This window comes from Eurypyga helias, unplaced genomic scaffold, assembly GCF_000690775.1.
Source record: "Eurypyga helias isolate BGI_N326 unplaced genomic scaffold, ASM69077v1 scaffold32587, whole genome shotgun sequence".
Lineage (NCBI taxonomy): Eukaryota > Metazoa > Chordata > Aves > Eurypygiformes > Eurypygidae > Eurypyga > Eurypyga helias.
The window spans coordinates 17970-39465 of NW_010261640.1; the positions used below are offsets into that span (position 1 = coordinate 17970).

Consider the following 21496-nt stretch of genomic DNA (forward strand, 5'->3'; position numbering starts at 1 on the left):
CTGGGCCATAATGTTAGAGGAATGGAAAAGATGTTACCTGTCCCAAGATCTTCCTTCACAGCTGCAGACCAGAAAAGGGCCTCTGGATGATGGTAACTCAACTGAGAATGAAGGAATACTGTAGGGTACAGTGACATCTCCTGTCGTGTGGTTTCATCATGGGGGTGCAGGTACTGTCTGTGCAAACAGGTATTGGTTCTTCTGGTGAGAGTATGTGCCAGTGATTCAGCTTTACAATCGATACCAGTTGTGACCTCTTTGTAATACAGCTGAGTGTTTGTGTTTGTTTTTTTTTTTAAACTGAAACAGCTTGATGTTTTAATTCTCATCTTGTTTCTGAGGAGCTTTCGTTTTCTGTCAATATCCCAGGGCACCAAAAACAGTAAGGGAAGTGCATCTGTGATACTGCCTGCTCTTTTTTGTTTGGGTACCTCATGCTCCTTCCTTTCTGGAGGAAGTTCCTTGCCCATGTAGCACTTGTTGCGCGGCAGCGTGTCAGACATATGCCACTACTGCCCTGGGTGGGATGGCTGGCAGTTCACGGGAAACACAGCTTTTGGGAAGGATAAAATGCAGGTCCTGCTCAAATCCCAGATCCCGTTATTACACTGCCCTGAAGACTTTGACTTTTTTAAATTGAGAAGTTGAAAGACTGCAGATATTTCTTCTTTTGAGTACATTGTTATCTTCAGCAAAACTAAAGGAAAATGTGCATGGCTGGCTCTAAGGATAGCTGTGCTCGGTACGCTGGTAGTCTGGAGAGAAGCAAAGAAAAATACCCCATTTCTGAGGTGTGAGAATTGCAAAATATACAAATTGCTGAGGTTTCCTTGAACTAAATCAATTTAATTGATTTTTTTTTTTTAACCTACTGTGGGTGTAACAGGAAATTTTCCCCCAATTCATTAATGTTTGATGCAATGAGACCTTTTCTGAACTGCAGTTTTTCTTCTATATCTTGACTAAAATTTGGTTTCCATAGTGTCTCTTTATCTTCCCTTTCACAAAAGAAAAACACTTCTTATTTTGTACGAGAGAAACAGTCCAGTGGAACCAAGTATTTTATGTTGTCTCCCCTTACACTGAGGCTCAGTTTGGGGAGTTTTTAATTTAAGGTTCAGCTCACTTCTTCCACTAACACTTTAGAAACACCTGTGCAGATCCTTTTCAGCAGCTGCTTCTGAGTCAGTGTGTCTTTGACACATTTCCTTTAGGCAGTTGTTCATGGCTTTTCTTCAACATAAAGAACAGTTCAGTTTCTGAACTGTGCATAAAAACCAGAGAAGTGAAGAAAATGTGCTGGAACAAAAAGTTTCTGATGGATAAGTAATTTGTGAAGAGAGATTTATGCACCTTTTGCAGCATAAATAACTTACTCATTACGGCATAAGAGATTATTCAAGGTATCTCAAAATAGTTTTATTGAAATTGAATGTTTTAGGAGTTTTAGTGATTTATTTTATTGTCATAATCAGAATTTGAAGTCTGAGATTATTTTTTTGGTTGTCCTTTGGAATTGGGAAACCATGCGGTCTTCTGTTTTGTAATAGCTGTTGGTTGAAAGTTTCTTTTGGTTGAATTTTGAATTGAAGGAAAAAATACCTGAAACTCATTTGGAATGTTGCTATTACTCCTGCAGCTTTCGAATGTGAAAATGTATCCTCTTAAAGTGTTCTGTTGGTAAACTTGCTGTGTTACTCTGTGGGCTTGTAATTTCTTGGAATCCCATGGAATGTTGCTACTGATTTATTACGAATTCTGAAATGTTAGTGTGCTCTGTGGTGTTTACATTGTAAGTGATTTTAATAGATTATCCCTTAATAGCTGTCACTCACTAACACCTAGCCAAAATAAGATTTTTCAGGCCATTTTTAACAGGAAATTATTAGAGGGGTTTGGAGGCTGTCTTGCTCGGAGATGGTATCAAGGCAGAATGCTTGGGTAACATGGAGAACAGCTGTTGGTTTATGTAATACAGCTTATTTTAGCGATAACTTCTACTTCACTTTTTTTTGCTCTAAATCTCTTTCATGGGTGCTGATGTTTCAACTTTCTTGTGCTGTGTGGTAGTGTTTGCTTTCCCTTTGCCACTAAGAAAAATAAGGATGGGTTTATTTTACGGTTAAGTCCTAGAATAATTCTGGCTAGAAGGGGCCTCTGGAGGTCGTGTAGTCCAGCCTCCTGCTCAGAGCAGTCAGATGTGAGATCAGAGCAGGCTGCTCAGGCCTTAGCCAGCTAGGTACTGATAACCTCTCTGAACAGCCTGTTCCTGCTGCATGGCACTCTGCCACTGAGCACGTAATGAGAATGGATTATTTTACAGTTAATTCATCTAGAGATCAAGCCGGCTATTCGAAACCAGATCATCCGTGAGCTGCAAGTTCTACACGAGTGCAACTCTCCTTACATAGTGGGCTTTTATGGAGCTTTTTACAGTGATGGAGAAATCAGCATTTGCATGGAGCATATGGTAAGTACATATACATCTGCCTTAGCATGAAGTTACTCACAGATCATAATGCAAAACCTGTGTGCCAACACGACTGAAGTAAACCAAATGGATTTTTCTGTGTGATAAAAGAATCAAATACAGTGTTTTGGATTTACTCTGTAGATCTGAGTTTGGGATAGACACAATCTGTTTTATCCCCTTCTCCAAAATCTGCACTTCTGTACAAGTCTAAGCTGTACAGGTGTAGCCTCCCAGTTGCTGCTGCTTTATCCATGGTCCATTTTGTTTAAAAATACTGACCCAATTCTACTACGTAGGCACTTGTTCTGATATGGGTTTAGTTTTATGTGGAATGGACCGTGTTACTCTGATACTGCAGCTGTGTAGTTCTTAGTAGCCATGATAATGAGCATCTAGTTTATTCTTAGTTAGATGAATCCATATTTTTGTCCCTTATTTCAAACTTTGCGGGAAACTCAGTCGTAAAGGATAGTGCACAGGAAGTGAACAAGCTCAGAAGAATCTTATACAAGTTTTTCATGCCAAAAATATTTTTAACTGTGTTTCATTTTAATAGAAAAGTACACATTCTTCTCGACATCTGTTTGCCTTTCTCTAACCATATGGAACCAAACACTAAAAGTAAATTTTCTGTAATTTAAAGGTGGGTCAAATTTTTTGCCTCACTTGCTTAGTAAAGGATGTTTTTAAAAATATGTAATACAATAAATCTAAAGACCTTCTTATTATTTTCTGGTTTTATGGAGAGAAACCTTATTTTTTCTGGAAAGTACATGTGATTGTTTTAATGCTTCTCTGGTCTTCTCTTATGGAAATTTTTAGAAGGAATCGATGGTTGCCTAGGAACAAGTGAGCATGATCCAGTTTTTAGGCATGTGCTAGCTGAAGGTGTGTGTACCCCAAACTAGAAAAGACTACTGGGAATTATAAAGTTAATTTCTCAAAATTGAAAACAATAGTGAAAAATAAGATGTAAATGGATGTTGAAAGTGACAGTCCAGGTATTGTTTCAGAAGACATTGTTAAATGTCAGACGTGCACATCTGCAGTTGCTGAAAGGCTGCGTGTTGACACGTGCTAAAGGAGAGATGGAAGTGGTATGTAATTACGTGTAGGGGAAAAAAGCCTAAACCTTCTGCTAATTCTCCTTAATAAACAGAGATTCAGTCACAGTTCATAAATTCCAAAGGAATGGTGTATCTGATAACAGACATCTCTTCAATTTACAAGAATGCAGTATGAAATCTGGTGTTTCAGTGCTGAACCCAGTCTAAGTTGGACCGGATACAAGATTTTTACACGTACAACTGATGAGTAAGATAGGAAAGAGAAGGTGGATTATTTAAACTATAGTCTCAATTAAGCCATTAAGCTATTGGCTTAATGCAGATCATTAGATGGAAGTTTTTGGTCTCCGTTTGGATAAAAGATTAGATGAGAATCCCCATTGTCTTTTTTTCTACATACCTTTCTTTCAAATACTGCCAGAAAAAACTTATTTTTAGCAATGAGTTACAAAACATAAGTACGAATGCAAACAAAAAGTTGGAGGTGGAGAAGCCAGGGAACTCGAAGATTTGAGTGTTTGATGTTTTTAGGTATATAAATTCAAAATTGGTGTGTAACTTTGCTTAGCAGCAGGTATTTAACAGGCATCAGGACAGGAGTCTGCTCCTGAAAGACACTGAAGTTTGCAGCCAGCACTAGGCATTTGAATTGTATGTAGCCTTTTCCAGGATTAGAGCTAGTCCTCAGGGAAAGGTGGGGGAGAAAGTGGTTAGTTTGAGAATTAACTTCCCGATTTCTTCTTCAATTTTATGTTCTCTAATGTAGACCTTGTGCACAAACCTATTGTTGAATTAGTTGCTAAAAATAAATACTGTTTTTGTACAGTTTTCCTTCTGAAAAGCTCTTAGCAACAGTGGAATATATTTGACTTTGCTGGGGGTGTGTGTGCACACATTCAGTTTATTTAACCTAATAAGATAAGCAAGACTGTTACTTACCATGGAACATGGGAAGCATTTCTTCCTAGTTTGATTCTGAGAACTGTGCCAAATCAACCCTCCATCCTTGGAAGTTGACAGTCACCCGGATATGCAGCATTTCCAGTGGCCAACTTTCTCTGCATAGGATCTTGTCTGGGAGATGAGGGGTCTGGGTTGAATGATGAACATGGGGTGCCACTAGCACACATCCCATTCAGGAAGAGAATTATTTTCCAGTGTAATGAATCGTCATCCCTGTAATCAGGAATATCACATCTTCTATGCTGCTTCAGTCCTCATTCTGTCTTTGGACAGGGGAGAGAATATCATGGGATAGCTGTGACAAGAAAAAAACAAAGGCATGTCATTGCATTGGACTGAAAGTTACAGAAATCTGTACAATTCCTAGTGCTTGGCTGACAGCTATTTGTGGCCAGCACTTCCTTAGCAAGTTCCAAACCATGGAAGTGCTAGTATGGGAGGTCATTGTGTGAAGTGTTTATTTGAGTGGATGTTGTTACTGGCCAAAGGTTTATTTAAAATAAACAGAGCGCTGACTAATTCCTACTGAGGAGTGATTTATTTTTTTCAGATATTTGACATGGTTATGGTGCATCAAACAAAAACCAACACATTTTTCCTCACCAGGTGTAGCCTTCAGACTACTGTCCTGTTGGAAATGTTTTAGAGTAATCTGATTAAAGCTTCACTATTGCAACATTTTATTTATTAGGATGGTGGCTCCTTGGATCAAGTACTGAAAAAGGCTGGAAGAATTCCAGAGCAGATACTGGGCAAAGTTAGCATTGCGGTAAGTGCGCTCATCGCGCTCAGTCTGGGAGCGGGTATGTTTATGTCTGTGTGGTAATGCCAGATCAGGAAGTTGCCACTTCAGGGGGTGAAGGATGTGTTCCTTTCATTATTTGGTAGCTCAGGGCATTGGAATGAATAACACCTTCTATTGTGTTTGCTTTGATTTTTCTGCTTTTGTGTCAGCTGATGCTTCTGGATAAGAACAGAATTAAAACTTCCGTTAAAAAACTGTGTTATCTTTTCATGCCTGTTGTGCCACAAACTGTGTGTGCAAAACTTGCAGTAAGGGGTTGGTTGACTCTTTTTCTAGTCTGAGCTGGAGGTACAAATTAAAACAAAACATTGACTTGCACTGATTGTGTTTGGGGGTTTCTGCTATGTTGCATTCAGTGGGAATTGGACTAGATGATCTTATAGGTTTTTTCCAACTGTAATAATTTTGTAATTCTTGTACAGACAAAGCATCCAGTTATCTCTTCTGTTTTATAAATTAAAAATTTTTATTTCTCTTTAGGTAATAAAAGGACTCACATATTTGAGAGAAAAGCATAAAATAATGCACAGAGGTGAGAGAACTTTACACTAACTTTTCTTGAACACAATTTTTACTCAAGTTTAAAGTACATGCTCCTTCTATGATTGGTTCTTTTATGTTCAATAGTATTTTGGTTTGGAGGGTTTTTCTTGGTAGATTTATCCAAATCACTTACTATGACTGTCACATATCTTCAACTTCTGTTATCTTACTGCAGTTTATCTGGGTTTCTAATCCGTGCTTAAACCTGGTATCTTGTATATATGTGCACCCAGAATTTCCACCTGAGTTTGAAACTGCTTGCAGCCAGAGTGGCTTGGCTGTTGGAGCACGTGCTAGAGCTGGGAGTCTAACTTGGGACCAGAAGTGCTCCCTTCGCAGGAAAGATGGGTCCTTCAACACAGTCCTGAGAGATTCAATCTCTATTTCCCTTAAATACCAAGGAAGTTTTTCTGCGTGTTCTGGGAAGAGAATGTTTTTTCAGTTAAAGTGCTAAACTTCTAGGTCAACACAGACAGGTGCAGAGGCTGCAGTGCTGGACAGTGCAGTGCACTGAAGCTCTCTCACATTTCTACTTGCAGCAGTGGCATTTGGGCTGAGTTCATTAATGCCTAGTGTAGCTGCAATGAAGATACACCCTGGCTAGTGTTGCTGTGGGCAGTATCTTCCTTAGAAGTGTCAGCTCTTGGAATGAGGTAAATTCGTGTGGTTTCCATTCCTGTGCTCAGTTAAGAGAAACCCATGAGTGGGGTTTGGTAATAGCATAATTAACTCTTTATGAGGAAAACTATATTAAAAAGCATAGTCCCATTCTATCTGTTTCTTCATTGCAGCTGCTGGTCTTCTGATAGTAACAGATCTGTGAAGTGTGACAATAAAATCCTTGGAGAGATGCACAAAACATCTGACCTGTTTAATTTTAGGTCAACACTTATTGCCATTAAAACCTCTTTTAAAAGAAAGTTGCTATTTCTACCAGATGTCTTACATTCACATGCTATTTATAGACATCTGTCATGCAGAATTGCATCTTTTTTATACTTAAATGATTTAAAAAAACATGATGAAGCTGTGTAAAATGAGTGGTGCTTCTGCACTCCTGGGGTCTTGAGTTACTTTACTGTAAAATAAATGCACTGCCTTGTTTTCAACTTTGAGTTGTGCTTTTAAATATACAGCTCTGATTAATCTGTTGCATGTTCCACTAAACAAAAATGACACTTGATCTGGTGAAGTAATGAATTCCATTACTCTTGACGTGAGTGTAAATGGAAGGCTGGAGATGAAGCGTTAGTGTGTTTGAATGGCACTAGTCGTTGCAGCTGTGGTGCCATATGTACAAACCGTGCCAGCTGTTTGGAGAGTTTTGTACCATATGAGGTCGATCTTCAGATTATAAAAATGTCTTCATCAGAGTGTGTTTGAGTTCACACTTGTTGGCCAGACAGAAAAGAGTAATTAGAAATCCTGATTTCTACAGTCTGTTGTAGGATCGCCTGGCACATGAAGTAGATGTTGCTTATGACATGCTTCTGAGGTTTGGGGTGTTTGAGGTTTTTTTGGTTGAACAATCAAATATAGTGCTCTCCTGGAGGAAGGAGGCTGGAGGTAGGCTCTCCAGAGATTTCTGATGGTGGTTGTAATGTCACTTGTTTCTGTTCAGGAGGCTCCTGGAAAAGAGATCATCTCATTTTAGGACATAGTAGAAGAATGACTGTTGTAGTTCTCAGTTCAGCCACAGCAGTGGTTTGTTACCACGTTGGTTGCTTGAGGTTCTTTTTAGGTGGTTCTTGCTCAGCTGGTTGTGAAGACAGCAATGTTTAAAATTTTATTATTTATTTATAATCTGTAAATCTGAGAAATCCAAAATAAAGCCCTTCTGATCTTCTTTAAGTGCAGCTTAACCTCACAGTATTGCCTGCTCTGGAGATTGCACTTTAAGTACATGGACAAACACAAGTTCCTCTTCTATGTGGCTTCCAGTGTTACTGGATTGAATGTGCCCTGCAGTGTAAAATTCCATGTAGAAATTGTGATCTTCATTTTTTCAGCTCAGTTGTCACGCTGTGTGCTCTGACAGCATCAGGAATACATGTCGTTGCATGTTTCTATGAGAATTCCTGCAAAAAGTGTACAGTGTCTGATAAGGTGGGAGCTAAAATGGCATTTCTGGAAGTTGATCATGGCTAATGTTAGTAGCTTAAAGGAAAACAGGTCAGAAGAACACTTTAGTCTTGACATACAGAGCCAAATTTGCTTATCTCTTGACATATGGAGCCAAATTTGCTGGCTTCTGTCTTTGATACTCTTCACCAGTCTGTCACGAGTTGCCCTTTGTCCATAATCTGTACACCCCCGTACATAAACTGGACCTCGTGTAAGCTGGCACGCTAGACTGAGCTGTTACAGCTTAACATCTCACTTGAGGAGAGCCCTGGTTCAGCTTCCTGCTTGTCAGCTTCATGAGCAAGATGCTGTCCTGCAGTGTGAAGCTCTCTTCTGGAGGTTGACCGATGCTCAGCTGTGTACTGGCTGTCCTGTTGCGTGGTACCCTGTGATTAAGGAGGGACTGGCAAGTGGAAAAAATGTAATGCGTGGAAAGTATGTAGTCTGGAATGGTGTCAGTAGGGTTTAGTGTTGTCAGAAGATGCTTAGATAATGCATGTCTCGATGTTGAATGTGTCTTGAAAACACAAGAGCGCCATTGTAAATGTGCTGACTGCTCTGCTATTTGACATATTAGATGCTTGATCCATTAGTAATAAAAAGAAAACAAAGCTTCTTATGTTATAATTTTACTTTCGTAGGCTCTTTAAACTTCTTATCTGTTAAGAGTGCTTGGAGTCATTTGGCCCTGGGTTACAGATGCTGCCTAGTGAAGCCAAAATGAAGCCAGGTCTGTAGCGTCAGAAGAGCCATATGTTACACTGGGAAAACACTTAGAGTGTGGATGAAGCTTTTTCTGGCAAAGCTCTGCTTTTCCAGACTGCCTCTTTCTTGAATCCCAGCAGAAATAAGTCAGTACTGTAAAATCGCATTTCTCCTGGTAGAACTGGGTCAGCATTATTTTGGCAACACAGCTGTAATAATTGGAGATTTGTGGTTTACTCTCTCTAGCCCCTGTAGTTTGCTGTCAGTGATTATCTAGCCCTGCACTGACATAGTGTGATCCACATCTAACACAGAGTGTTTGCTTTGGCTCATCCTCTCCCTGGGGAAGAATGTGTGCAATTAGTGGGCTTGGTCTGGTGTCGTGGTGAGAGTGGGAGACTAAAAAAATCGGGCAAAAATATTTGTTCTGAAATCTAAAGAGAGCAATCAAGGCTTGTGATAAATTCCTCCCTGGAAGTGAATGATTCCATTGTTGTGTTTTATTACTTGTGTGTGACATGGCAGTATCAGCAAGTCTGTGATCTTGACCTGGCCATCGAGGTTACCAGGCAAAGTAGAAGTATGATGCTATAAAACATCATCTAACAGTAAGATGCAAAGTGTGAGCTTATCTTTATATTTTAAAAAGGTTCCATTCCACCATTCTCAGTGTTTTTCGTTGGGGATTTTTTTTCCTGATGCATTTTAATACTACCAAACAAGTTGGGGACAGGGAGGAATCTGTATGGGATCCTTCCTTTAAAACTGTCATTCAGCTTGTATTTTGGCTTCTGGACTAGTCTCACCCACTACTGTAGACTTACAAATCCAGTGTTAATATCACTGTTTTTGTTGCATTGCATATAAATCTGGGGAATAAGAATCAGTTTAAATCAAGTTGTCAGGAGCTTCAGGTAATGCTTTATTTGTCTAGCTTTGTGTGTTCTACGAACTCTTCATTAGACTAAGTGCATACAGAGCAGTTCAAGACCACCTTCTGTCCTTGGGCTATGCAACCTCATCCAAGTGCTATTTTTGAGATGAGAGACTGAGTGTTCTCTTTGGGTAGAGAGTGGTGAAGGTTTGTGTGTTGGTGTAATTGATAGCAGTTGAGGATGGTTAGTGCAACTGAGACTTTGGTGTTATTGTGGGGTGGTGAAACAAAGGACTTAAACCATCACCATAGGGTAGACATTCATGGGAGTGTTGTCTCAGGTAAGGGTTCTGTAAGATGTTAACTCTGTTTCCGTAATGACTGGCAGAAGCTAACACACAGCATTCTGAATGCAAGAGACTGCTGTTAGACAAATAATAATACCGATCTGAAAGAAAAGAAGAAAAATCAGCAGAACTCGTCAGTGATGCATTTGCTTGGGTTGACTGAGAAGTAATGACAGTCCTAAACCAAACCTCAAATGAAATAGGGCAGCTGCTCAACACGAGGCTCAGCTTAAACTGCTTCTGTGCCCAGATGTACACAGGAGTGGTCTCTCTGGAACAGTGTTCACTTGTCATTACAGACAGCTCAAGGAAGGAGTCGCTAGGGCTTATTAAGGAAGGAATGGAAAATAGAGTCTTTTTATAGACCGTTAGCTCATCTGGGCTACCGTGCTTTGTTCTGGTCCTCTCTGAATAGACAGGAGGGAAACTGCAAAACTCCTGAAAGAGGAACTGGTGGGATACAGAGCAGGCACAGAAAAGGAAGTGGCAATGGGCACGACTATAGTAGATATAGTATCTCCTGTTCTCTTAGATAAAGACTATTGTGACAGGGAATGTTACAGAAAATGCTACTTCTGTGGTCCTATTTACTTTTGTGGTTAATACTAGAAGGCCTTAAATGACAAGGGAAGAAATGTCCTGTAACTAATTACAGAGTACATTGTTGCAGGTTATTAAGACACACAAACATTATTTTGCTGTGGTTTTGTCTCTGGAAGAATAAAAATCTTCTAAGTTAATCGGAACGTAAATGTAGTTCTTTTTGAATGCAGTCTGGAGAATAATTCTCTCTGGGAAGTTGCCTCTTGCATAGAAAGTGCTTTGGAAGGTTTTTGAACCCCCGTTGCAGCCAGCAGCTCCAGGGTAGGAGGTACCACGCAGCAGAGATGCTGCCAATGGCCTGTTCTGCTATTAGTTCCTGGAGCATTCTTAGGAGATCCTGCCTTGGGAAATTGAAGGGAAGATAGCAGTAATGTGCTCCAAGACAATCGTGTTCTCAAATGTCTGGCTACCCAATAACTTCTGTACACTAGTTCTTGCCTGAAGGTGGTCTGGTCATGTCTAGGGCTATCTTCCTTTCAGAATGAACAGGGTTTGTGCTGGGGGGGAGAGCAGGGCTCAGGCAGAGGAGGCACGCCTCCTACAGAGGTTACAAGGCATCCTGTAAATCCTGGAAACCTCTTTGTATTAACGAGTGTTGTGGTTTAATCCCAGCCAGCAACTGAATACCATCCTCTTCAGTGTGATGTAGCCATCCCTCTGGAATGGCTGAGGACTCTGGTAGGATTGCCCAGCTCTGGCTTGTCTGGGATGATATATGACACATCCTTTCATTTTCTTTAAAACTTAAAGAAAATAAGTTTTTGGTCTTTCGTTCTAGATCTGTCTATTTCTTTACAGCACACATTTTGAAGGATGCCTTGGCATTTCTGTTCCTTTTGGCAATTCAGATCTCTGGTTTCCAGAGAAACTGCTTAAGTGCTCAGAGGCTCTGGAGTTAAAATAGCATAGCGTGCTACATTTAGTGGGGTGGAAAGACAGCAGCAGCGTTCCAAACATCGCACTCGGATCACACTGGGCGCCTTGCGAGGAAAATGAAAATGCGGAGGGAAAGGCAGGTTTTATATAAAAACTCCAACGAGGAGTCAGGATTTGCTGTGCCGTTGTAAGAAGGGTGCAGCGTGGGGTTATCAACTAGAGAGGAACTGCAGCTAAAAGCTGTGTCCAGAAGACCAGGTGGATGCTAGAGCGTGTGAGATGCTTATGAAGAGATTGTTCTCTGATTTGCAGACGGTGGAATGCTAATCTTATTTTTTGCCATTTAATAATGAACATGAAGTATTCATGAGCTGTAGAGTTAAGTGAGGATTTATGTCTCTCTTCTGGATCGGACTAGAAGATGTGCTTAGATAAGCAGCACAAATCTAAAGGCTGTATCTATCGTTTCTTCAGGCTCTGCAGTGCCTCCAGCGTATTTTGCAAACACTGTTTTTTCCACTGTGCTTTGACACAGAACGTGAGGTGCAGATTCCTGTGTAGCTGGGAGTCTCTGACCTGCTGCCTGCTTCACTGCACCAACATCTGCTTGTGCTTTGGATTTTTTAGGGCTTGGGATTTTTCTTTCCCCCCTGTTCCCCCCCTGGAATTTTAGGCTGATAGGTCAGTCTCGTAGGCTGGGTTCTTCCTTTTCATTCTGGAGGAATGGTGTGAGGTGTCTACAAGTAGTCAAACCTTGCACAAAGCATGTAGAACTTGTAGGAGGCTCAGCTGTTTGCCCACAAGGTCTGGAAAATCTCTTTATTGAAGCCTTGCTCAAGAGTTAACCAGTGTGAAACATTGTGTCCTGCTGGGTAAACAGCTCTGTGGAGTGCCCAGCACCTCTGCTGCACTTACAAGAGGAGTATCTGTTGAGGAGAGTGGTGTTTATAAGCTGCCTGCTTTCCTAGGGATGGGGAGTTACGTACTGACACCCTCCATGCCCGTATTCTTCCCCCTCTATAAGGAGGAATGCTGTACCTGGCAAAAGCAGCTGGGATTTCCTTTTTTGAGGTAGAAGGAAGATGCACTCAGGCATGGCTTCCTGCGTGTTAAGACCAGGGAGTAGTTTGTGTTAGATCGCTGTGTGGATTTTCTACAAGTTGGTGCTTGCTTCAGGCAAAGTGGAGAAGCTCTGGGCTTGCTGTCCTGTAGCTGAGCCTGGAAGAACTGGTGTGTACACAAATCATCACAAAACACTATTCCCAGAGTGTCTGGACACCTTTGGTTACCCAGAAATGTGATGTCAATAATGGGAAAATGTAGCTGTGGTTCCAGAAAGTAGGTAAATCAAGCTTTGTTTTGTTCTGTAAAAGGGGCTGGGGGGAGAAACAGCTAAAATAGGTTTGTCTTTGTTTCTGATCTCCATGGATCTTGCTCAGTGACGCATAACCTTCCGTGTGGAGATCCTTTTCCAGTGTCACATGAGTATCATCTTTCCAGGGATGCCCTGTTGAGATCATGAGCTAAGGTCTGTTCTCAGTCACTGAAAGGAAAGCTACCTGGAACATATTTGTGTTTAGGAGTGAAAAGCAAATGAATGTATGCTACAGACTTCTGGGTCTGCTTCTGAGTAGCAGAATCTAAAGTGAAATTCTGGTAGGCTGAGCTCTTTCTTCAAACCAATTTATAGTCCCCTCTTTTATGTAGCATTACTTGGCAAGTGTGAGCTGTTGATCGCTTATGTCGGTATTGCGTTAGTAATGACAGCTAAGCAGCAAGATATAGGAAAAAACCTTCTTACAGCTATAAAAGAAACACTGAGGAATTGTTCTCTGTACCTTTGTGTTCACAAATAGCTGTTATTAGTTGCTTAGCTACCAGTGACCCTTCATAAATTTCCATTTAGAAAAATGATGAATTGGGAATCATGAAGGGGGTTCTGTCACAGGTAAACAATTTCAGTGTTTTAAATGTAGCATTTCAGTAATGGCATAATTATTTTGTCAACTATTTAAAAAAAAGAAACCACCAAGACCACCCCCCGAAACAACCCCAGAACAGCAAGAACACGCTCAAGAACTGGTTTGCTCCAGGATGACTTATGCTTATGTACATATGAAGGTGAAGTCGGGGATTGTGGTGCGGCTGCTGTAGTTCATTGACCTTTGTAAAATAACGATGTAGGGCCTCTTTATTGATTATTTCTAAGCAAAAGAACATCAATAGAGAGGAGTTATGCTGACAGATTATTTCAGATTTCTCTCCGATGTTACTTGTTGCAAGGAGGATGTGGATACCCAAAGTTAGTATCCAAAAGCCAAGAAATGGGGTAAAATTTCAACAGCCTTTTGCGCTTGTAACTTTAAAAAGTTTCTCTTCGTTTATCTCTATTTAAATAGAGAGCCTGTGAAATGGGCCTGGGTAGGGAACCAGATCTCTGAGTATTCCCAGAGAAGGGATAGAACTGTGTCATAGTTGGAAGGGAAACAAAGGCAGACACATGGTAATTCTCACCTTTCATGTTACTTTCATTGTCAGATTTCCCATTTTCTCTATTACAAATATAAATCATCCATTCATTTTTTTCCAGATGTTAAACCATCTAACATTTTGGTAAACTCTAGAGGTGAAATCAAGCTTTGTGATTTTGGTGTCAGTGGACAACTGATAGATTCTATGGCAAACTCATTTGTTGGCACGCGCTCCTACATGTCTGTAAGTACAGATTTTATAGCTTTGAGTTTACTATACATTATGGCAGAGTTATCACAATTCCAGTAATCAAGAAACCAACTATTGCTGTTACTACTGCTGTTCATAGTTCAGTCCTTCTGCATTCCAGGAATATTCCAGTATCGTATCAGACTCTGTGTGTGTGTGGAAAACTGTTGCAAGAAAAGCCAAAAAACATGGAACATATTTTATAGCATGACAAGAGATACAATTGTGTCTACATTGCCAAATCCAATTGGTAAATGCATTTGGGGTTTGTATACATGTGTCTCCAAAAAAGCCCAGTTTTTATAGCTTGCTTTCCTGATTAAGCAGGGTTCTCTTCCCACTCCAGCATTTTGCTGCGGTCACTTACGTAGGCAAACCGCTGCCTTGCTAGCGATTTTGTTGTCACTGCTCTGTGAACCCAACACGGCTGCAGCAACAAGAGAAGACATGGGAGTGGCTAGTGTGGACAAGGCCACAGCAGCTAATTGAGAGTATTTACAGCCTCCTCTTTATTCCTCTGTATGAGGGTTACCTTGGAACTTGCTCTTCAGAGGAACTCTGCATTGTGTGAAAGTCATAGTTAATGGAAGTAACAGTTTTCGTACTCACCTTGGTCAGCATACAACCAATTAACTCATACTGTGAGTGTTCAGAGGTAGAAAGAACCAGTGCCTACCTTCACTTTTCTTCAAGTTACAGTTTTACAGACTGACATTTAGCTTTGCTCTCTGTTGCCATGTCACAGACCAAGCCATGATGGTGATTTTTAGTCTTTTTGACAGTACCTTTTCTGGCAGTATCCCCCTTAGCATAGCTGTTCAAATAACAGCTAGAGACATGCCAAACAATGCCCTGTTGTACTGTAGGAAGGTGTGTGCAATCAGCAATGCCTAACTTGAACGTATTTTCTAGATTTTAATTATTTTGATGTAACTAGTACTGTTTTCTGTGGGTTTTTTTTCCCCTCATCCACTCATTTCTTCCTTTATACTTACATCTTATGAAAAACTACTGTATAGCTTCATTTTTGGACGTGTTTATCCATTGTCCAGCAACTGTGTAGTTTATCCAGGTGGCTTTGGAACTAGCTGAAGTGGGACACTGGAGAAAGCTGAAATGAAATAGTTTTGTAACATTTACTGAAACTTTAACAAAACTATTGCCCATTATGGCAGAGGGAGGAGACTTTACAGTAATACTACAGTCACTACAGTCTTACGTTCTATTCTTTCCAAATTACATACATTTTTTTTCAGAATATGCATGTAGTCAGGCAGGAATCTGCACCATTTTGGTCAAATATGACCTTGATTTTAAAAAGAGAACAGAAAAGCTCAGAGAAGGTGTTCACTTTGAAGTCTTCAGTACAAATAGATCCAAGGATGATACAGATTGGTGTTTTAAAAATTACAGAATTGCAGAATATTTGCTCTCAACATAGTACTGATAAAGCAAGTGTAAAAGCTAGCAAAAGGAGTTAGTTAAGGACTAATCTTATGGCTTAGTTCTTTAGGCAGGAACAGGAGATGGGTACACTGACCAAAACTGAGGATCTTTGCAGCAATGTGACTGGAATATCCAGATGTGGTTTTAATCTTGATTCAGCTGACCAAAAATTCCCCTACCTAAATATCCTCCCAGTGTTCGAGTCTCCTAAAGACAATACAAACCACATTTTTAGCTGAGGCAGTCTTACCTGCATACATTTTTGTAATACTTTTCATTAGCATGTCCATATAATCTACCCAGAATTTGTTTGTGTCTGTCCCCTTATAGTTTTTCCCCGAGAAAAATTTAAGCCTATTGCTGCTTTGTCAGGCCATAACATGCCAGTGGTTAAGCTGCAGGACATGTGTGTCTCTTCCTGTGTTGTGTAGATTTTTCAATCATTATACCTCCAGGAAAGGTCTGTTCTCTGCAGAATATTTTATTATGCAATTTGTATGTTAAGTTTTATTATCATTTTAATGGATTATAGAGCTCAGCAGTTGGTTTAGAGATTATCAGAATATGGATCTGAAACGGTAGCGTGCATGTATGTACTAGTCCTTGTAGAAATGCATTTCTGCTACAGAGAGCTATCAGAATGGTATCGGCTGAGAAGTGTCACAAACAAGAAGGTTATTGCTAGAGCATCAGGTCACTTTTAGACCCATGTGGAATCAGTGAAGTCTCCTTCCCAAAGCAGAAACCCAAGAACAGCTTCAGGGAAGTGAGGTGCCTGTACTAGATTTGCTTTCTTGTTCTTTAATTATCCCATCTTTATTAATAGTTTCAACATTTAGATACTATGCTAAAGAAGTAAATCAGCGACATAGTAGCATCACTTCTAAGCAGTCTCAAAGCCATTTGCAGTGGTGGTATGGAATGGCTGTGGAACTTCAGGAACTTCGGATGAGGGATTTAAAGAAAAAGATCAGAAGTCACTCCCTGAGACATGTCATAGCAATAAGTTGAGGGTCTTGTCCGTCACTTTATCCAGGCTATTGCAGAATGCAATTTTTTTTCTTTCCTGTTATAATGGTGTCTCCCCTCTCTTTTGTTTTTTTTTTTTTTGTAGCCGGAAAGACTACAGGGAACCCATTATTCAGTGCAATCGGATATATGGAGTATGGGGTTGTCGCTGGTAGAAATGGCTATTGGCAGATACCCGATTCCTCCTCCTGACTCCAAGGAGCTTGAATTAATGTTTGGCTGCCCCGTAGAAGGAGATTCACCAGTCACTGAGACCTCACCCAGGCAAAGGACGCCTGGTCGACCCATGAGCTGTAAGTTATGACAATCATTCTTTTCCAATACCCTTCTCCTGTTGGTGTAAAGGTCTTCCTACCAGATACAGATCTCCATAGTGTGGCTTGAAACCTTCAAAACTCAGGATTGCATTGGGCACCTGGTCACTCTGTGTGAGGAGGTGGCAGAGTTTGAGAATCAAGGACCAGAGTTCCTTCTGTTGGTCGCTGAGCTGCTCGTCAGCACCAGTAAGATCCCCATCTGTTGATGTGGCTCATCTCTAAGTGGCAGTGCTGATCAGAGTAGAGCAGGACCATTCCCGGGGAAGTTAATGGTTTGGATCGGACCTGAAAACAGTGTCTCCTTGCCTGAAAGTGTTACCCTGTTGCTTTACTGATTTTTTTTTTTTTTTTCCCCCCCTCTAAACTTACTGGGTGCCATGTAAGAATAGAATATGTGACTGTTAGCTTCTTAAAACACCCCTGCCACGGGAGGAGAGTGACAATATATTTTTCCACTTGTACCATTTTCTTCTTAGCCTATGGACCAGACAGCAGACCCCCAATGGCAATCTTTGAACTTCTTGATTACATCGTCAATGAGGTAATGGCCTGTTTGCACTTGTACTAACACAGTAGAGTTTTAAAGCATTCCAGAATTTGAGGGTATGTGGGGATAGTGTTGGGATAAGCCAGGTCTTCTGATCTTTCATTGCTGTAGCACAAGAGACACGTCCTTGTTATGAGCGTTGGCTTCATTTTTAAATTATTCAGGAAAATTTTAGTTCATTTGTCTGCATCATTTAAGTAGGTTTATGGGTTTTCTAGCCTGGATCAGGCAACCTGTTAGGACAGTTAATAGCAAGCAGAATATTTAGATCAAAAGCACTTTGGAACTAATGAAGTGCAGGGCATCTTCCCTTCCCCACACTGTAGATCAGTATTAAGGAGAATAATGCAATGCTCACCCCTGCCTGCTTCTCTTAGCTGCCTTTAATGACAGCTCAAGGCTGTATTAACCCCATTCAGGTCTGGGTATAGAGGAGAAGAAAAAGCACCAAACACCCTTGATTTTGGTCTGATTTATTACTGAAACACCTAAAATCCACCAGCTGTGAAAGTAATAACCAAAATTAGCCAGTAATAGACTCAGCAGCTTTTACTTTTGTAGATGATATGACTGCCCATCCACTATTTGTGGGGGCTGAAGTCTGCCTGATGCTTGTTTCAGAGCTCAGCTTTGACAGGAGGCCTGAGTACTGCTAGGGCTGTTACTCAGCTTTCACAGCTTTACCCCGACAGAGGACCTGTCGCTGGTAGAGCTCTGGGTAAGGTCGTGTGGCATCATGGATTAGTGAGGCTGAATGACTGCTGATACCTTATTTTGGTTTGGTTTTTTTAGCCACCTCCAAAACTGCCCAATGGTGTCTTTGGTTCTGAATTTCAAGATTTTGTTAACAAATGGTGAGTACTTTCTTTCTGGCTAAGTTAAGGGATGCATTTGGGATCAACCCCGCTGTCTTACTCTATCAATACCTTGGCAATCACAGCCCCTACTTGTAGGTCATGCCAAATATAAAGTGATTTCAATTAGCATAATCCTTTCTCCAAGTGTTACTATGCCTAAAGCTCACTCTGCAGGCAGCAGCGTGACAGCGAACGTATCCCAAAAGAACCCCAAAGTCGAGAGACGTTCCCTTCTTTAAGATACAATCTCTGCTGCTGTGTGCAACTTCAGTCAGTGCTTTCTCAGCACTGAAGTCACCCCAGTACCTCTGAACTCTGATCATCCAGCACACTTCTAAAGGAGGATCCTTACACTAGGGGTAACCTTCCCAGCATTCTGCAGTGACTGTTCGATGGGATGCAGAAGTCTTGCTGGCTCCAGATGCATTTTTTTTCTTTCCCATCTCTACCACACCAGTCACTTTCCCATCTGTTTCATTTACTAACTGCACTTCAGCAATACCTGCCCTGAACCAGTGCAAGTCAATGCTCAGGGAGGCAGCTCACTACTGTTTGGAAAGTTAGTTTATTTATAAAAGGCAATGTGTATCCAGTTACTGTTTCCAAAAGGAAGAACAGGAACATAGTAGCTGTCCTTGATACTGAGCTTGAAAAGACTTGGGTAAAAGAAGCTTGAGGGGAAAAAGTGCTTTATATTGTTGAGTTATTGTTTACATGGGAATTTGATCTCTCCAGCTTGGTTACAGACACTCATTCCAGCCCCACTGAGGGGATCAGACAATGCAGGATTTCACCTAAAGCTGTACTGAAACCTGCAGAAGGGACTCGCTCCCAGACACGAATCTGTGTCTGAGAGGTGCTTCATTACCTAATGCTCTTATCTAGAGTGGGATCTTCTTGGGACCAGAGCAGGCAACCAGTGTGATATAACTTGATCTTTATTTCAAAAGGTAATAGTGTGTAACTTGTGTAACACCTTCTGTTTTCCTAGTTTAATTAAAAATCCTGCTGAGAGAGCGGATTTGAAGCAGCTGATGGTAAGTGAAGGCTCTTAACTTAAACCAAGAGCACTCTTTGTGTAGGCTTGGTTCCTCAGCTGACCTGAGAACAGGGTTGGAGCATATGGCCTGGAGTGTAGTTTGTGGCCCTTGACACAAGCCACTCAAACAGTTTGGGAGTGGGGGGGAGCTGGTTTTCTAATCCAGAGATCAAGAGGCTGCTGGCTTTCACACACTCCTACAAGAGAAACTGTCAGGGAGACCAAAACTGGTAGTTTTTGGAGTCTGCCATTTGATAATTAATGAGTATAGGACCTAATGCTGTGAAATTAATTAGCAAAATAATTCTCTCTTTCTTGGCTTTAGTAGTCAATAATAAAGTATTTAGATTGTCACTTTTAGGAGGATGAAAGAACAAAATTCCATATGCCTTATGGACTGGTTAAATACTTATGTCTTTTGTGAAACACAAAAGTTTGCCTCTCTTGGTTTTTTCATCTGCTTTCCCTCACAAAATCTGCAGAACTACTAGACACAAATCCTGCATTTTTTTCTGTGTGAAATGACCAGTTTTAGTGGATCTTTTCATGGCCTTAAGTGTAGTGGCAGGACTTAAGTTCTACCACAGAAAAGGCTTTGCCCTGCCCTGCTGTACCTGAAGGGTGCAAAATGCAATCGGGCTCTTGCTATTACAAAAAGCCTTTCTGTGTGCAGGCAGGCGTTTTCCAGAGTGTTATCTCAAGTGGCTGAGTCACGTCCTTATCGCGCACTGTGGTGTAAGTGTTCTGCAACAGGCACTGTGTAGGCAGTGCTCCTCTGGAGTACCCTGCTACATGGTTTCCTACGCCGGTTATGTCCGTGATCCTGCAGGAAAGCTGTCCTGGTCACTTCATGTGGTTTGCAAAATCTTATAGCGAGCTTGAACAGTGCAAGTAAACTGCATTTATGGTCCCCTGTGTTATTCCACGTTGTTATTTAATGGATTGAGTGCTTAGATAATAATATTCTTGTCCTCTGCTCAGATTCATGCATTCATTAAGAGATCTGAAGCGGAGGAGGTGGATTTTGCGGGGTGGCTTTGTTCAACCATAGGCCTTAACCAACCGAGTACGCCCACGCATGCTGCTGGAGTCTGAATGTGGAAGAGCAAATCTTGTACTGTACATCTGTTAACAACAATGCTATTTTGGTCCTATTTCCTCAGCTTGTACCTGTTCAAACATGTATTTCACCTCTTGAGGAAGAATGTCTTTATAGCATGTGCCAAATGGTTTTAAATTTTGTCCTGAACTAATTGGTATTGTATTGGATTACGTTCGTTTACTGACCAAAATGTTCAGATGTTTAAGTTGCAGTGCTTGCTGATTTCAAGTGATTCTGGATATTCTTTCCTAATGAAAATATCACTGGGGTGTTTACCCCCAGCTTGTTTGAACTTTATCGGGATTCTTTGTACATCGTTGGTACTTCAATTGTGCTTACCTAATCTCCCACGCAAAAAGGGTTAGGGATGCTCCAAAACTGTCTGTGTTGAGCATGCTTTGCTGCTGCCAAACTGTATCTGAAAGTTAGGCCTAATGGTTCCAATTCTGCTGTTGTTTAGAGATCTCTTTCCAGGTGAAGAAGGCAAGAGCTCTGCATTTCTTGGAATGTACAGGGCAATGTTCTAATTGTAGACTTGTTCATATTTCTATATTTATTTTGAAAAACATATCATCATACTTGGATTTAGTGATGTCTGTCTTTCTAATGGATTTTTAAAAGCTAGTTCTTGGAAGTGTCCTACAGCATCAAGACAGAGATCCGGGCAATTTGCTTTCTTTTAACCTAAGAATTCATGACAACCTTGTTTAGTGTCTAAAGTGTATGAAGATCCTCTATTGTTTTATTCTCTCAGATGTTTAGCAATGGATTCTCTTAATAAATATATTATCAAGTAAGTTCCTGAAGCTTTTTTAAAACTCAAACTTGATCTAAAGTCACCGCTGCATTACACACCCTTTTTCTATGTTTTTCCACAACTGTGCAACATCCCGAGTTCTAAAAGTTACCAGTTGTCACATGTAAAATGATGATGTGGGAGATAGGCTGCAAGGGCACCTTACTCCAGCCCTGTTAACATCCTGCTGCCAGGTCTCTGTGCACTGTCTGGGGAAGCCTGACTGCAGCGGTTGCGTCTGTAGCACTCACAACTCTACCGT

At 40.9% G+C, this 21496-nt stretch overlaps 1 protein-coding gene across 1 annotated transcript in view; it reads left to right on the top strand.

Moving 5' to 3' along the window:
* Positions 1 to 21235, top strand: part of LOC104504125 (dual specificity mitogen-activated protein kinase kinase 1) — a 39198-nt gene extending 17963 nt beyond the window's left edge. Inside the window, exons 3-11 of the mRNA XM_010155441.1 lie at positions 2324 to 2470; positions 5195 to 5272; positions 5789 to 5840; positions 13971 to 14095; positions 16662 to 16869; positions 17370 to 17434; positions 18233 to 18294; positions 19289 to 19334; positions 20318 to 21235. Of these exons, the coding sequence (XP_010153743.1) occupies positions 2324 to 2470; positions 5195 to 5272; positions 5789 to 5840; positions 13971 to 14095; positions 16662 to 16869; positions 17370 to 17434; positions 18233 to 18294; positions 19289 to 19334; positions 20318 to 20431 (897 nt within the window). The 3' untranslated portion in view covers positions 20432 to 21235. The remainder of the gene's footprint in view (positions 1 to 2323; positions 2471 to 5194; positions 5273 to 5788; positions 5841 to 13970; positions 14096 to 16661; positions 16870 to 17369; positions 17435 to 18232; positions 18295 to 19288; positions 19335 to 20317) is intronic.
* The last annotated feature ends 261 nt before the right edge of the window (positions 21236 to 21496 follow it).